General features: G+C 35.7%; 3 protein-coding genes across 11 annotated transcripts; all 3 read left to right on the top strand.

The window, feature by feature from the left end:
• Positions 1-426: 426 nt before the first annotated feature.
• Positions 427-6717, top strand: LOC102587562 (probable serine/threonine-protein kinase At1g18390). 8 transcript variants are annotated; one of them, XM_015307273.1, is made up of 6 exons: positions 433-1231; positions 1345-1392; positions 1933-2187; positions 2262-3146; positions 3615-3765; positions 3854-4173. In XM_015307273.1, the coding sequence occupies exons 1-5, from the start codon at positions 526-528 to the stop codon at positions 3644-3646; spliced, it is 1926 nt and encodes a 641-aa protein (XP_015162759.1). In that variant the 5' UTR covers positions 433-525; the 3' UTR covers positions 3647-3765; positions 3854-4173. The 8 variants fall into 8 exon arrangements, with proteins under 8 accessions (XP_015162761.1, XP_015162762.1, XP_015162759.1 ...); XM_015307272.1 differs by having other exon boundaries at positions 434-1231; positions 1351-1392; positions 2262-3765; XM_015307274.1 differs by having other exon boundaries at positions 434-1231; positions 1948-2187; positions 2262-3765.
• Positions 6718-8294: 1577 nt separating this feature from the next.
• LOC102581608 (probable serine/threonine-protein kinase At1g18390) lies at positions 8295-11159 on the top strand. The gene is made up of 4 exons (XM_006344251.2): positions 8295-9103; positions 9200-9235; positions 9748-9999; positions 10083-11159. Exons 1-4 carry the CDS (start codon positions 8359-8361, stop codon positions 11048-11050), a joined length of 2001 nt encoding a protein of 666 aa, XP_006344313.2. The 5' UTR covers positions 8295-8358; the 3' UTR covers positions 11051-11159.
• Positions 11160-13035: 1876 nt separating this feature from the next.
• On the top strand, positions 13036-16055 carry LOC102581278 (probable serine/threonine-protein kinase At1g18390). 2 transcript variants are annotated; one of them, XM_015307267.1, is made up of 5 exons: positions 13036-13715; positions 13803-13980; positions 14075-14107; positions 14377-14634; positions 15009-16055. In XM_015307267.1, the coding sequence occupies exons 1-5, from the start codon at positions 13260-13262 to the stop codon at positions 15977-15979; spliced, it is 1896 nt and encodes a 631-aa protein (XP_015162753.1). In that variant the 5' UTR covers positions 13036-13259; the 3' UTR covers positions 15980-16055. The 2 variants fall into 2 exon arrangements, with proteins under 2 accessions (XP_015162753.1, XP_015162752.1); XM_015307266.1 differs by having other exon boundaries at positions 13036-13980.
• Positions 16056-16111: the final 56 nt, after the last annotated feature.

The following is a 16111-nucleotide window of genomic DNA, read 5'->3' as shown; positions in this document are numbered from 1 at the left end:
AAGGTTGGTCCTGAAAATTTCATTCTCATACTATCTTTATGTGCCTTCGGATATATCTGCAAACCATTTAACTTTCAGACAACTGAAATGAATATTGCTTCTATTTCTACAGTTGAAATCTTCCATTTCCGGAGACGGTCCTGAAAAATGTTGATAAGTCTCTGTTAGTACACAGAGTCAACAAGTCAAGTCTTTCTACTGGTGTTGATGGCTAGAAAAGGTAATGTGAAGCTTTCCTATTCTTCTTCGCCTTTCTTTTTCCCAATAAGTCTGACCCCTCTTATACGTTTGGTTGTTTACGAAAAGGTACAGTGGAAATTTCCTTTTTACTTTGCCTTTCTTTTGCTCAATAAGTCTGACCCTTCTTATACGTTTGGTTGTACATACTGTTTCCTTTTTTACAAATATATATGAATAAGATAACGACTAGTTATGGAACTTGAGCCTATAAGATAGTCTGTTTAGCTAGAGTTGCAATTCACAAATCTTCAGCTCTCTTTCCTCTTCTTGCAGTAGATATTCAATATGGCTTTGGCTTCTTCTTTTGTTTGCTTTATTCTATCTCTTCTTCTGATTTTAGTTCAGGCAAACGGGAGAAATGATTCAACTTGTCCAAAGTCCTTTTCATGTGGAAATCTTACTGACATGAGCTTTCCTTTCACTCTTCTAACACAACCTGACTGTGGAATAATGTCCATTTCTGGTTGTAATGTTAAACAATATCCAAGAATCCAATTGCTTCCTGGAGGAGATTGGTATGATGCTATGGACGAGCCGTTTAATTATACAGTTTGGCTCGTGGACCTGAAGCTTCAAACTATATTGAGGAAAAACAAGTGCCAGGCTTTTAACAAAAATATCTCCCTTCCAGATTCTCCTTCGATATCTTTCAAAATTATCCAAATATTTATGAGGGATTTTTACAGATGCAACAGCACTAGTAGTACCCCGAAGAACAACGAGCATTTTTCTGGTTATAAAATGTACAATGGTTGTAAAGGCTTTAGCATATACTACAAGCTTCCTGGAGGTGATGATGAAGACGTTCGAGCAGGCAATCTTACTACAAACTGTTCACTTCTCCAATTGCCAATTCACCCAACATTAGATGGAAACTTTTTTACTCCCGGATTTCTAGTAGAATGGAAACTCTCTGATGACTGTAACAAATGTCACTATGATGGAGGTCAATGTCGGACGGATACAACCAACAAATTTTATTGTCAAAAAGGTAGACAGTTCCAAATAATCAACATGTTCAAAGTCTAGTGCATATTTCTTAGGGTCCTTTTTTGTTTTCATATCACATATCGATAATATGCCATAACATTTTCTCTTTTGTAGATGCAGCAACGACTACAAGAAGTATGGTGGGGCTGGTTCTAGGCACAGGTAGTTTTGATATATATTAAGCTGTAATACTATATGCTATTACAGTATTTCTATGCATATCATTTGAGTTTTCATCTTTAAAGTGGTATAAGTTCAACAACTTTCTCTTGACATAAAGAAACATAAAGAAGAGTTTTAAATTCTTTCAGTTCAAAAAGTTCCGTTACACAAAACATATGGATAATGGAGTTGAGGGAAAATTCTTTCTGGAATGTCTGGCAGGAGAAGAATGACAGATGTTCTAATGATGATAGAGGGAAAAATACTTCATGTCAAATCTAGATGTTTGAAAAGTCTATACTTATGGTGTAGAGAAAGCATTGTATCGGATATGAACGCTATGTTATATATTTTGCATTCATTCAAAATATAGAAGGAAATTTTGTAGTCTGTTCTCTTTCTTATACCTTCTTGGCACTCTTTAGTGAAATCTATAACCTTTTTTCATCAAAAAAAAAGGAAAATTCCTTCTCCTTGCTATCTTTTTATTTTTATTTTTATTTTTGTTTGAGTGACTTGGTTTACTGACTTCTCTTTCAGTTTTTGGTGTGGTAGGATTGTTGATGATAACTTGTTTAGCTGTCTCCTTTATCTGGTGTTACAAGGAGAGGAAATTTAGTCCATTCCGCTACCTCTCGGCAAAGAAATTCTCGGATATATTTAAACATGATGTTGAGGGAGGGAGCAAATACTTTGGTGTCCCAGTCTTCTCTTATTCAGAACTTGAAAAAGCCACAAATGATTTCAGTTCCTCCAGAGTACTTGGACATGGAGGTTTTGGAACTGTTTACTATGGTGAGGAACTAATCCAACTGAGCTATGTTTCAACTATATCTTCATGTGCCTAATTCTTGTTCTTCAATGACTAGGAAAACTAAAGGATGGACGAGAGGTTGCTGTGAAGCGCCTTTACGAGCAGAACTGCAAACAAATGCAGCAGTTTGTAAATGAAATTGAGATCCTTACTAGGCTAAGGCACAACAATCTTGTCACCCTCTATGGCTGCACATCAAGGCGTAGCCGTGAACTACTCCTTGTCTATGAATACATTCCTAATGGAACTCTTGCTGATCACCTCCATGGTGACAGAGCGAAGAACAGATCACTCACCTGGCCAGTCCGTTTGAACATTGCCATAGAAACTGCTGGTGCATTGGCTTACCTTCATGCTTCTGACATAATACACTGTGATGTCAAGACTAATAACATACTCCTTGATCAGAATTTCAGTGTCAAAGTTGCAGATTTCGGGATATCACGTCTCTTCCCAAATGACGTCTCTCATATATCAACTGCACCCCGGGGGACCCCTGGCTATATTGATCCAAAGTATCAAGAATGTTATCAGCTGACTAGTAAAAGTGATGTCTATAGCTTCGGGGTGGTCCTTGTTGAGCTCATTTCATCAATGCCAGCTGTGGATATGAACAGGCATAGCCAAGAAATTAATTTGGCTAACTTTGCTATAAACAAGATCGTAAAATGTGCATTTCATGAGTTGATCGATCCATCCCTGGGGTTCGACTCAGATACCAAGATTTTGGAAATGACTACTTCAGTGGCAGAGCTGGCTTTTCTATGCTTACAGACAGATAGGGACATGAGGCCTACTATGGTTGAAGTTTTGGATACTCTAAAGGAGATTCAGACTAGTGAATTTGACAATGAAAAGAAAGTATTTCCTTTCCCTGAATCAGAAGATCAGTTATTGCTTAAACAAGTTAAATCACTACCTTCACCAAATTCTGTGACTGGTAAATGGATTACTTGCTCTAGTATAACTAGTACAAAGTAGTTCTGTACCCCCTTCCTTTGTTATTGATGTAGATTTTGAGAGACTATGAATGTACTACTCGGAGAAGTTTCTTGAGCAATGTATCTACGAGTGGAAGTGATTCAATTTTTAGTTTCATTATATAAGAGCTGTTATATACACTGGAAGGTTGGAAAATGTAAAGCAATGGCTCTGTCCAATGACACACTTTCTTTTCTTTTTGGGATCAAAAGCTGGTGTAACAGAAAATGATGGGAGAAGTTAGAGAAAAAAGAAGAAGATAAGGTTTATGTTTCATGGAATTTGAGGGGCCATCGTTAGAAATTTATGAGTATTTAGTCATAGTGATATGCACTATTGTTTCAATGTTAGTCATGGAATAGAGGGGCCAGTGTTCCATATTCTAGAATACTGATTGCTGATTTGTTACTTTTTCAAAATTTTGTAGAAGATGGCTTGGAACATTGCAAGTATTTCTAGCTTACACCGTATATACTCTGCTATACTTGGAAAACTTTCTTGGTAATTTCTAGTGAGAATGAGCAAATGGAAGACTGGATTTGTTCACCATAAGGAGGAGATATGAAGCTACCTGATAAGTATGCAGTATTCTTTTTACATTATCAAACTATCTTTAGTTGTGTTTTGGGGTGTGACTAGAACCTTTTCATTTTCATATTTCTACAGGTTAAGTCAACCATTTTTGAAGACTTTGGTCCTGAAACTGATAAGAAGTTGCCTGGTATATTGCAGAGTCAATAAGTCAAGTCTTTACTGATGTGAAAGTTTCAATATTTTCTAAGCCTTGCCTTTGTTTCCTCAATAAGTCTGATTATGTTTGGTTCCAGTTAGTATTTCTTTTTGACAAGTTTTACCAGTAAGATGGAGACTATTAATGGAGAAAGTGTTTAGAAGTTATGGCACTTGATCTTATAAGATACCAGTCTGGTGAACTAGAGTTGCAATTCACAAAAACTTCAGCTAGCTTTGCTCTTCTTGCAGTAGGATTCACAATATGTCTTTGGCTTCTTCGTCTGTTTGCGTTATTCTATCTCTTCTTCTGATGTTAGTTCAGGCAAAGGGGAGAAATGATTCAACTTGTCCAAAGTCCTTTTCATGTGGAAATCTTACTGACCTGAGCTTTCCTTTCTCTCTTTCCACACAACCCGACTGCGGAATAGTTCCCATCTCTGGTTGTGATGTTAAACTATTTCCAAGAATCCAACTGGTTCCTGGAGGAGAATGGTACTATGCTATAGGCAAGGAGTATAGTTATACAGTTTGGGTCGTGGACCCGAAGCTTCAAACTATATTGAGGAAAAACAAGTGCCAAGCTTTTAACAAAAATATCTCCCTTTCAGGCTCTCCTTCTATTTCTTTCTCTGCAGTTAACCTTCAGAACTTCTACAAATGCAATAGGACTAGTAGTAACAACCCATACATTAATCAGCAGATGAAAGATCATTTTGATGGTTATTACTCATATGATGGCTGTGATGGATTCACCATATACTACAAGTTTTATGGAGTTGATGATGAAGACATTCTAGCAGACAATCTTACTGCCAACTGTTCCCTTATCAGATTGCCATATTACCAAACAGAACCTGGTAATAATTTGGTCAACTTCTTACGTTCTGCATTTCTAGTAGAATGGAAATTGTCTGATGACTGTAACAAATGTCACTATGGTGGAGGTCGATGTCAGACTGATAAGAAGAACAATTTTCTTTGTTACAAAGGTAGACATCTCAAAATAATTAACATGTTCAAGGTCAAATGCATATTTCTTAGGGTCCTTTTTTGTTTCATATGACATCTGATAATTTTCCCTCTTCTGTTTAGATGCAAAAGCAAATAGAAGCAAGTTGGGACTGACTCTTGGAGCAGGTAGTTAAATATCCATTAACCTCATCTTTCTTTCTATTTCAGAATTTCCATACATGTTCTTTGAATTTTCTTTTTCATTGTGGTAAATTCTCAAAACATATTCATAATGACAAAGTGGAGTTGAGAGATTGCGATGTTTTGCTTCTTTTTTTTTTGAAACCTTCGATTTTTATTTATTTCCAGTTTTTGGTGGAGTATTGGTGATGATAACTTGTTTAGCTGTCTACTTTATCTGGTGTTACAAGAAGAGGAAATTTAATCCACCCCACTTCCTCTTAACAAGGAAATTGTCATATATATTTAAAAATGATGTTGAGGGAGGCAGTATATACTTTGGCATCCCAGTCTTTTCTTATTCAGAACTTGAAGAAGCCACGAATGATTTTAAATCCTCTCGAGTTCTTGGAGATGGAGGGTTCGGAACTGTTTACTATGGTGAGAGACTTCCTAATCCAACTGAGCTATGCTTCAATTCTTTCTTCATGTGCCTAATACTTGTTCACTAATGACTAGGACAACTTAAGGATGGACGAGAGGTTGCTGTGAAGCGCCTTTATGAGCACAACTCCAAACAAATGCAGCAGTTTGTAAATGAAATTGAGATCCTTACTAGGCTAAGGCACACCAATCTTGTCACTCTTTATGGCTGCACTTCAAGGCGTAGCCGTGAACTAATCCTTGTCTATGAATACATTCCTAACGGAACTCTAGCTGATCACCTCCATGGTGACAGAGCGAAGAACAGATCACTCACCTGGCCAGTCCGCTTGAACATTGCCATAGAAACTGCTGGTGCATTGGCTTACCTTCATGCTTCTGACATAATACACTGTGATGTCAAGACTAATAACATACTCCTTGATCAGAGTTTCAGTGTCAAAGTTGCAGATTTCGGGATATCACGTCTCTTCCCTAATGATGTCTCTCATATCTCAACTGCACCCCGGGGGACCCCTGGCTATATCGATCCAAAGTATCACGAATGTTACCAGCTGACCATAAAAAGTGATGTTTATAGCTTCGGGGTGGTCCTTGTTGAACTCATTTCATCAATGCCAGCTGTGGATATGAAGAGGCATAGTCAAGAGATCAATTTAGCTAACTTTGCTATAAACAAGATTGTAAAATGTGCATTCAACGAGTTGATCGATCCATCCCTGGGGTTCGATTCAGATTCCAAGATTTGGGAAATGACTAGTTCAGTTGCAGAGTTGGCTTTTTTATGCTTACAGACAGATAGGGACATGAGGCCTACTATGGCTGAAGTTTTGGATACTCTAAAAGAGATTCAGACTAGTGAATTTGACAATGAGAAGAGAGCTAAGTTATTGCTGAATCAAGTTAAATCACAGCCTTCACCAAATTCTGTGACTGATAAATGGACTACTTGCTCTAGTACTATAGCTAATACAAAGTAGTAGCAGTGTTGTTGCTACTGTGAGAAGTTTCTTGCTATGTTGTTGCTCCGACTCTTCGAAAATATCCTCTGGTGTGTCGGATACTCCATAAGTAGTGAATTTTGAAGAATCCAACTCGGGTGCAACAAATTTTTTGGAGAGTCTGCGCAACATAGGTAATAGGTTTTATGTATCTTAGTATATCTAACTTTAATTCTATCTTGTTATATCACATGTGTGTTATAAACGGTTACTCTTTTTGTCTTTTTTTATTTTATTTTATGATAAAGGTTTTTGTATCTATGAGTGAAAGTGATTCAATTACACTTTCGATCCATTCATATTTTATCGTTACCAAATCGTCTCATATTTGCCCTTGTATATTAACGAAGCTCTAACTTAAAATAGATGAACTTCACATGTCCAAATTCTTTGAGAAAAAAAGTCCAAATTTGCCCTTCAACTTTTGACTATAGTTTAAAAATTATTCTCAAGTTAGAGCTCCACTAGGATTAAGGGTAAAATCGACTTTTTCCTAACTCCAACTTCAAATGGATGAACCTCTATAGTCCATGTTCTAGCTTTAGCCAATAGTTGACCTGCCGAAAAAAAGAAGACAAAAACAAAAAAAGAATATTCCATTTCTATATTCATTTATTTTATTAAAATTAAACAAATATATTTTTTTAATTAAACAAATATATTGTCTTTGTCTTTGCTTTTGTTCAATGGTTTAGTCTTAAGAGATCACATCAAAGAAGTTTGCTCTCAAAGTACACTAATCCCTCTGTCCCAATTTACGTTACACACTTTTTTTTTTGATCTATCTAAAAAAAATCGCCTTTCTATAATTAGACATAACTCAAATTTAAAATTACCTTTTATCCTTAATAAAATGAGTCTAAAGCTTGTTTTAAACCATAAATTTTAAAAGTTTACTTTTTTTTCTCAAACTTCACATTAGTCAAACGGTGTCACGTAAAAATAGTCTTAAGCAAAATGCATTTTAATAATATTAGCTGTCACCACTTGTTGTCAGAAAAGTACAATGGAGTAGAAACCCAGGCATAGACTAATTCAAAAAGTATTTTTTTTTTCTAGATTAATTATTAAATATATGATTATTTTTTTAATAGTCAAATTATATTGAAAGTCTCTTAATTCGGCTAAAGTTACAGTCAATGAAAAGTTGGTAAGCAAAATACTCAAAAAAATTCATTTTCATATTTCCACTTGCAAACTTAATGGTCCCTACCATTTTGTTTTTATAATCTTAGTGCTTGTCAATTGAATTATTGGTACAAGATACGATAACAAAGTCTTGGAAATAACAAAAATAGTCCTTTATGTTTCGAAGTAGGTTCAAACTAGCCCTTAGTTCCGTCTTTTAAGTTTGCCTAAAAACGAGCACCTTTTAGTCCTCCTTCAAATATTTAACAAACTCTACATGTTTGGTTATACATAAATTATGAAAAAAGAACTCAGATTAGGAGTGCTCTGAGATTTTTCTGATGTTTCTGGTTAAATCTTTCTTTTTCATGATTTTCGTTACATCTAACTGGTAGAGTTTACTAAATATTTAGCGTAGGTCTAAATGTATCTAATTTGACTACGTCTAACCAGTAGAGTTTGCTAAATATTTGGCTGAGGACTAAAAGTGTCTAATTTGACAAACTTAAAGGACCAAAACTTGCTTAGAAGATACTTAAGGGACTAAATTGAACATACCCCTAAACATAATGGACCATTTTTGTCATTTTTTTTCCCAAGAAAGTCCAAACTATAGTATAAAATGGATTGAGAGTGAACTAAAGAACATTTTTGGTAATACTAATATTTTGTCTCATAATAACTTTTTCTACTTATGTATGTTATACTTGGTTGAAGTTTTTTAGAGTTAGACTTATGGCTTTAGCCCTTTTTTTTGCTATGTTCTTTATGTTTCATGTTGTTATATTCAATTTAGTTGAAGTTGAGAGTAAATTATCTTGTCCGAAAGAGTTCAATTGTGGAAGACTTGGTAGCATGAGTTATCCTTTTTCAGAATTCAATAAACCATATTGTGGATTATCAAAGATTGATTGTAACAACACTTTTCAATATCCAAAAGTTGAGATTGAAGGAGTAACATACAATGCTTACAAGAAGTGGCTATGGGTTGATGGTATCGATCTTTCGGACTCGATTCTTGAAGGTTATTTATCTAATAGAAGTTGCAAATCCTTTGAAAGGAACTTATCTTTTCCTAATACACCTTCTGTTTCATTTGGTGTATTCAACAATATCACTTTGTTCAAATGTATGAATGGTAGTAGTAGTACTAGTAGTAATGAGGAGATAGATGGTTATTTTCGACGTTATGAGAAGTACTTGAATTGTGATGGATTTAACTTGTACTATCATAAACCAAGAACAGATCATAGAAACTATAGTATTCCAGTTGATGAGGATGATCTTCCTGCAAACTGCTCGATTATTCGATTACCTTTGAAGTATATTCCAACTTCAGTACCAGTTCCATCTGATTTGTTTGAGTTGTTGAGTTCTAATTTCACATTGGATTGGGAAGTTTCTAAAGATTGTTCTAAGTGTTTTTATAGAGAAGGACAATGTCAAAGTGACAGCAAAAATAACTTCTTTTGTTCCAAAGGTATTTGTTGCTTTCTTTAGTATGTTAATGTGGATGAATGTGCATTTATTTCAGTCTTATTGTGACTGATTGAACTGTCATTTGTGTGTTTTGCAGCAGCAAAAAAGAATTTGGGATTGATTCTAGGCTCAGGTACTTGACTATAATCAATAACTTTTAGCATAATGCAGGAATAGACACTCGAAACTTGATCTCAACCGGCAAGTAAACATTCCAACTTTGAGTATTTTTGCACATCTAGTCATTTTAACTTGTGTTCATTGTGTTAGTTGAACATTCCAACTATCAAAATGATCATCTGAACACCTCCTGAATTTATGTGTCACGTCAACATCAGGTGTCCATGAGATATAGTGAGGATGAGTTTGGAGTGTTTAGTTGTCAGTTGAGACTAAGCTGAGGTGTCTAGATGTGTACTCTCAAAGTCGGAGTGCTTACTTGTTAGCTGAGGCTAATACTATGCCATAACTTTTATTTGCAACTCTATGTTGCTCGGACTCTTCAAAAATGTTGTCAGGTTCATGGCGGATCCTCGAAAAGTAGTGAATTTTTGGAGGGTCTGACACGTGTACGAGAGCATTTTGGGAGAGTCTGAGCAACATTGAGTAAAATGTAACCTGTTTAATATCTCATCTGCTCTGCAGTGCTTGGTGGAATGCTTATAATAGCAATCAGCATAGTGATCAATATAATCTGCTGTTGCAAGAAGGGTAATAGAAGTTTTACTAATGTTCTTCCAAGAAGCACCCCTTCAGAGCCCTCAACACAAAGCTACGAATTAGACAGCGGGTTCTTTGGGGTTCCCGTCTTCTCTTATGCTGAACTTCAACAAGCTACCATGAATTTCGATTCATCCAGAGAGCTCGGGGATGGAGGATATGGAACAGTGTACTATGGTAAGAAACTTTTGACAATGCAGATGTCTAGCCATCACTTTCTTCATTTTCGTTTATTCTAATTCTTGTATGCTACAAACTAGGGAAACTTCAGGATGGAAGAGAAGTTGCAGTAAAACGCCTCTACGACCACAATGCTAGGAGAAAGGAGCAGTTTGTAACTGAGATTGAAATTCTAACAAGGTTAAGGCACAAAAATCTTGTCACTCTTTATGGCTGCACGTCTAAACTCAGCGATCAACTCTTACTTGTTTATGAGTATGTCCCAAATGGAACGATTGCTGATCACTTACACGGTCATAAGGCGAAGGATGGTTCACTCACGTGGCCTATCCGCATGAAAATTGCTATTGAAGCTGCCACTGCTCTAGCATATCTGCATGCTTCTGATATAATCCACCGCGATGTGAAGAGTAACAACATACTACTTGATCAAAACTTCTGTGTCAAAGTTGGAGATTTTGGACTTTCAAGACTTCATCCAACTGATATTTCTCACATATCAACTGCACCTCAAGGTACCCCTGGCTATGTCGATCCAAAGTACCACGAATGTTACCAGCTTACTGATAAAAGTGATGTTTATAGCTTTGGGGTAGTCCTTGTTGAGCTGTTATCATCCATGCCTGCAGTAGACTTCAGTAGACGTAACGAAGAGATCAACTTATCTAACTATGCAATAAACAGGATTTTAAGGTGTGCATTCAATGAGCTGATAGACCCGTCCCTCGGTTTTCAGTCTGATGCAGAAGTTAGGAGGATGACTACTTCAGTAGCCGAGATATCGTTTAGATGCTTGCAACATGACAAGGACATGAGACCTACTATGGTTGAAGTACTAGAAACATTGCAAGAAATTCAGCATGGTGAGTTTACACATGATAAGAAAATCGATTGTGACGGAAACACTAAAGAGAGTGTCCAAGTCCCTCTTTCACCTGAATCAGAAGTAGATGTATTATTGAAGAAACTCAACAAGTTTCCAACTTCACCAATTTCAGTAACTCAAGTGTGGATTAGTGACTCTAGCACAAGCACCACTAGTACATAATATTCATCTTTTTTTTTTTTTGTTTCATAGTTCATGTAGATAAACAAAAATACACAGAAAATTGAGCCAAGTCATAACATTAACTGAGCATTATTGGGTACTTGTTTCATGCTCGTTTCGTCCTAGTTGTCGCCTCCAAGTCTCTTGCTCTTATTAAGACCGGCTGTAGTAGAAGTTGCTAGTGGCACTGAGTGAATGGTCTATCCACCCTTAAGTGGTATTACTTACCATTCTAGAGGAGCAGTCGATTTAGCTATTTCTAGTCTTCATCAAGCCAGTGTTTCCATCCATTATAGGTTGGACCGGGAAATTCAAAAGTTCTGCTGAATCTGTAAGTCAAACTGTAGCTCCGCCACTGTCTAGAATGACTATGCATACATCACCTCTATTTATATGGTCCGTTCTAAAGACAACATTCAACATATGTAAAAATATTTCCTGTTCTGAGGTAGCTCATTCAAAAAGCACCATACCTTCCATTTCTTTATGAATAGCAATAGATAGGTCTTATGCAATTGTTGAAAATGAGGCACACCAAATACAATTCTAGAGTTTGGATTTACACTAAACATATTAAGTAGCCGAATCAAGATATTCAGGGATTCAAAATATAAAGAAGTAAACACATGAAGAAGTCAAGGAGATTCAACATCTACTATAACCTATCCGTAAAAGGATAGTTTTAACCTCATAAATATTGTGTCATTTTCAAAAGCGTGAATCCCCTAACTCCCCTAGATCCGCCACGATACAAAGTAGTGGAGGCTACATTTTCTCCTTAATTGGCTTCACTACAAAAATTATAATGACCAAAGACCAACAACAAAAGTAATAATGAGAGTCAGAAAGATAACCATATAATTATGATGTTTAAGAACTCCACAATTCTAGATTTAGACTGGTCTTAAGAATTCCATCTCATTAATTGACTCAATTACCACATTTTAGAAGTAATTTGAATAAATTTATTGAGTTTGGTTTAAAAAATAATTGAAAGAAAATTTCAAACTAAAAATGCAAGTTTAATATTACCAAAGTAGCAGTAAACCACATTAAACAGAATCTTTTGGTTAGAAAAAAAATTCTGAAAAAAACCTACAAGAACTTGTGGTCATATAAGGGAATCTTGAGTATATTATATGATTTTCTTAATTTTTGTCCAATATGGCATGCTTCACCCAAAGAGACTGAAAAAAACAAAATTAAAAAAAATATTTTTTATACCAAAAAGAGACAAAAGTGAAAAGACTTATTATGCAGTGTCCTTTTCAACTTTTAATAGAGGGTACTCATTTTTTCCTAACTTCTTTATGGGGTCATCTAATATGTGGAAGGAATGATTTGACATGTCTATTTTATAAGAAAGAGTCATATTTTAAAACTAGGTCGAGAACCGTCTATCTTTAATTAGATATTTTGAGTTTGAGTCTTGAAAAAAGAGAACCTCTTGAAAAGTAATGTTTGCCTTCCTTAACGGACTTAGACATGAATCTGAATTAGTTGAATCAGTAAGTTTTGGACATCAGATAGCTCGTTGAACCATTAATAAGTCGGAACCAAATATCTCATGTTCGAGTCTTGAGAAAAGAAAACCTCTAGATAAGGAACAATTTACCTTCCTTATAGAGCTTACATGACGTGAATCTAAATTAGTCAGATTAGTGAGTTTGGGACATCAGATACCTCTTTGAACCACTAATAAATGGAAGGAAGGTGAATAGAAAATTACCCACTTTTTAAAAAGAGTGGGGTAGGATAGTTGAACCGTCTATCTTTAATTGAATGTCTCAAGCTCGAATCTTGAAAAAAGAGAACTTCTTGATAAGGAACAATTTACCTTCCTTAACGAGCTTACTTGACATGAATCTGAATTAGTCGGATCAGTAAGTTTCGGATGCTCGAAGAAAAGCTTGTCTTTGAACCATTAATGAAGGTAAGGAAGGTGAATTGAAAATTCCCCATGTTGTAAAAGTCACAAAGGTCCCATACCCCATTTGGCCAATCTTCCATCAAATTGTCTTTCTTCAAAGTCTTGTTTCCCCATGTCTGAGTCAACTTAACGTGTCCAAAAGATAAACAACATTAATGCAATCCCATTGCCAAATAAATCCAAAAAAACAATAAAACAAACTCTGCAGAATTCAGTTTTTTTCTTTTAACTAACATTCTTGCTTATTCTTGTTGTTTATTTAATCCAAAAGGGTTCATCATGGATATGTTCTCTTGTTTTTTCGTCTTCGTTTTGTTTCACTTTTGGTGCTTTGATTCAGCTCAAGGACAGAACACATCCTACCCAAACTGCACTAAAGAATTCCAGTGTGGGAACTTAAGAAATTTGAGTTTTCCTTTCTACAAATCCACTGAACTTGATTGTGGATTGTCCAAAGTTGATTGTGATGTTAGTCCAAATCCTATTATTGAATTAGAAGGGGTGAAATATCAAGCTCTTTTAAAAGCTGATGTTTTTATCAGACTTAAGGACACTAGTCTTGGAGAACTTTTGAAGAAGAACAGTTGTGAGACTTTTGATAAAAATTTCTCGATCGCTATTTCTCCTTCAATAACATATAGATTTGATCCCTTACTCACTTTGTTCAAATGCAACAGAAACCAAAAGAGTAGAAATGAAGAATTTTTCAACTCCAGCAGTTATCAAAGTTACAATGTCTGTGATAGTTTCATATTATACTATAACATCTCCATCCATTATTATCAAGTATCTGAAATTCCTAGTAGCTGTTCATTTATTCAGTTGCCTTTGACATCAAATTCAGAAGCAAAAACAAATGGAAGTGGCTTATTTCATCTGTTAACTGATGAAGTTATGCTAGGATGGACTGTGTCTGATGAGTGCAATCAGTGTTATTATACCGGAGGAAGGTGTCAAACAGATAATGCTACTAATAGATTTCTTTGTTCTGATACCAATGGTAAAGAGAAGATTTTTTCATGATTCATACTAAAGATTTTGGTTCTTTTCTTTTCTTGGTTCATCTTACATTTTCATTTTTACTGTGATTGCAGGTGGTCATAAATTTGCGAAAGTGATTGTTGCAGGTACCTATCTTTTTAACATTTTGTCTGCAATTTTGTTGTTTACATTACAAGATTTTAGCCTTTAAAGGTTTATTTCTACAATGAGTATGATATAACAAGAAGTAGCGTTTTCCACCGCTTGAGCCTGTGATCTCCTTGGTCATATGAAGGAAACTCTTATTGTTATGTCAAGGCTCCCCTTATCAATAACAAAGATATAAAGAATCTAAAATATTTAACTTTAGTCCATGTTTTGTCCGTTGATCGGTTGTTATTGTTTTTTGTTTCAGTTTCAGTATTTATCGGTTCTGTTGTTGGACTTTGTGCAATTGCCTGTGTTCTATGGTTTTACATGAGGAGGAGAAATGGTTCTTCACCATTTATTTCAAGAAATACATCTGGTATTTCAATGATTCATCACGAGCTCGAGGAACGTTGTGAGTACCTAGGGATTCCTGTATTCTCCTATGAAGAACTTGAAGAAGCCACCAACAAATTCAGCTCTTCTAGAGAACTTGGTGATGGAGGTTATGGAACTGTGTACTATGGTAAGAAAGCTTTTTTCATAGAAGTTACTCCCTCCGTTTCAATTTGTTTTTCTGGTTTTGACTTGACACGGAGTTTAAGAAAGTAAAGAAAACTTGTGAGTCTTGTGGTATGTAGAATGTACCAAAACGTTCTTTGATCTTGTGGTCTTAAACATGTCATGTGAAAAGTTAGTATTAAAGAGCTGCCAAAAAAAGAAGATGCATTCTTTCTGACACTGACTAAAAAGGAGAGTAAGACAAACAAATTGAAACGGAGGGAGTAATAATCTAAAGACAATCCACAAAAGTCTTTTTTGTTTGTTTTGCTTTTCGAGGGGAAATGTACGTAGTAAGCATCTTGATCTAACAGCTATTTCTGTATGTTCTAAAATCAGGAAAACTTAAAGATGGAAAAGAAGTTGCAGTTAAGAGACTTTATGAGAACAATCACAGACAAATGGAGCAGTTTATCAACGAAATTGAAATTCTCACTCGCCTTAGGCATCCGAATCTTGTTACCCTTTATGGATGTGCATCAAGACGTAGCCGTGAACTCTTCCTTGTTTATGAGTACATTCCTAATGGAACAATTGCTGATCACCTGAATGGACATAGAGCGAAGGATAAGTTACTAACATGGTCTATAAGGCTCAAAATCGCCATTGAAACTGCTAGCGCGTTGGCTTACCTTCATGCTTCTGACATCATACACCGTGATGTCAAAACAAATAACATTCTCCTGGACAATAAGTTTTGTGTCAAAGTAGCAGATTTCGGGCTGTCAAAATCCTTCCCTAATGATGTTACTCATATCTCAACCGCACCTCAGGGGACCCCGGGATATGTTGATCCTCAGTATCATGAATGTTACCACCTTACTGATAAGAGTGATGTTTATAGCTTTGGGGTTGTCCTTGTTGAGCTCATATCATCAAAGCAAGCTGTAGATATGAACAGACATATGCACGAGATTAATTTGGCAAACTACGCGATGAACAGGATACTAAAATCCGCATTTGATGAGGTGATTGATCCATCTCTTGGATTCGAGACAGATGCTGAAGTTAGGAGGATGACAACATCAGTGGCAGAACTAGCTTTCCAGTGCTTGCAAGTTGTCAAGGACATGAGACCTACAATGGAAGAAGTACACGAAGCGTTGAAGCTTATCAAATACAGTGAATGGAAAAATTATCAGAAAAAGGATATCAATAGCTGCAATACCAAGACAAGAACTGTAAAAGTTCATCGTCATCCTTCTGAAACGGATGATGCTGTGTTATTGAAGAAAAACATTCCAGCTTCACCTGATACTGTGATTGATACATGGGCTAGTAGTTCCACTACAACTAGTACTGGAGGGTGATATTTCATAAACTCATTTTTCCCCTTTATGTTAGATACATATCATGATATCATTTTTATAGAGTTTTTTCAGCTTGTTTCAGCCTGTTCATGAATATAGTAGATGAAGCTTTCTTAAAGTGTTAGTTATAGT

This window comes from Solanum tuberosum, unplaced genomic scaffold, assembly GCF_000226075.1.
Source record: "Solanum tuberosum cultivar DM 1-3 516 R44 unplaced genomic scaffold, SolTub_3.0 scf00051, whole genome shotgun sequence".
Lineage (NCBI taxonomy): Eukaryota > Viridiplantae > Streptophyta > Magnoliopsida > Solanales > Solanaceae > Solanum > Solanum tuberosum.
This window is presented reverse-complemented; position numbering and strand designations above follow the sequence as displayed.

Excerpts from the sequence above, each read along its gene's own strand:
- LOC102581608 (XM_006344251.2), top strand. The coding sequence starts at position 8,359 with ATGGCTTTAGCCCTTTTTTTTGCTATGTTCTTTATGTTTCATGTTGTT. Across the intron at positions 9,104-9,199 it reads TAACTTCTTTTGTTCCAAAG|CAGCAAAAAAGAATTTGGGA; the intron begins GTATTTGTTGCT and ends TGTGTTTTGCAG. Across the intron at positions 10,000-10,082 it reads ATATGGAACAGTGTACTATG|GGAAACTTCAGGATGGAAGA; the intron begins GTAAGAAACTTT and ends GCTACAAACTAG.
- LOC102581278 (XM_015307266.1), top strand. The coding sequence starts at position 13,260 with ATGGATATGTTCTCTTGTTTTTTCGTCTTCGTTTTGTTTCACTTTTGG. Across the intron at positions 13,981-14,074 it reads TCTTTGTTCTGATACCAATG|GTGGTCATAAATTTGCGAAA; the intron begins GTAAAGAGAAGA and ends CTGTGATTGCAG. Across the intron at positions 14,108-14,376 it reads TGCGAAAGTGATTGTTGCAG|TTTCAGTATTTATCGGTTCT; the intron begins GTACCTATCTTT and ends TTTTTGTTTCAG.
- LOC102587562 (XM_015307271.1), top strand. The coding sequence starts at position 526 with ATGGCTTTGGCTTCTTCTTTTGTTTGCTTTATTCTATCTCTTCTTCTG. Across the intron at positions 1,393-1,932 it reads GGGGCTGGTTCTAGGCACAG|TTTTTGGTGTGGTAGGATTG; the intron begins GTAGTTTTGATA and ends CTTCTCTTTCAG. Across the intron at positions 2,188-2,261 it reads TTTTGGAACTGTTTACTATG|GAAAACTAAAGGATGGACGA; the intron begins GTGAGGAACTAA and ends TTCAATGACTAG.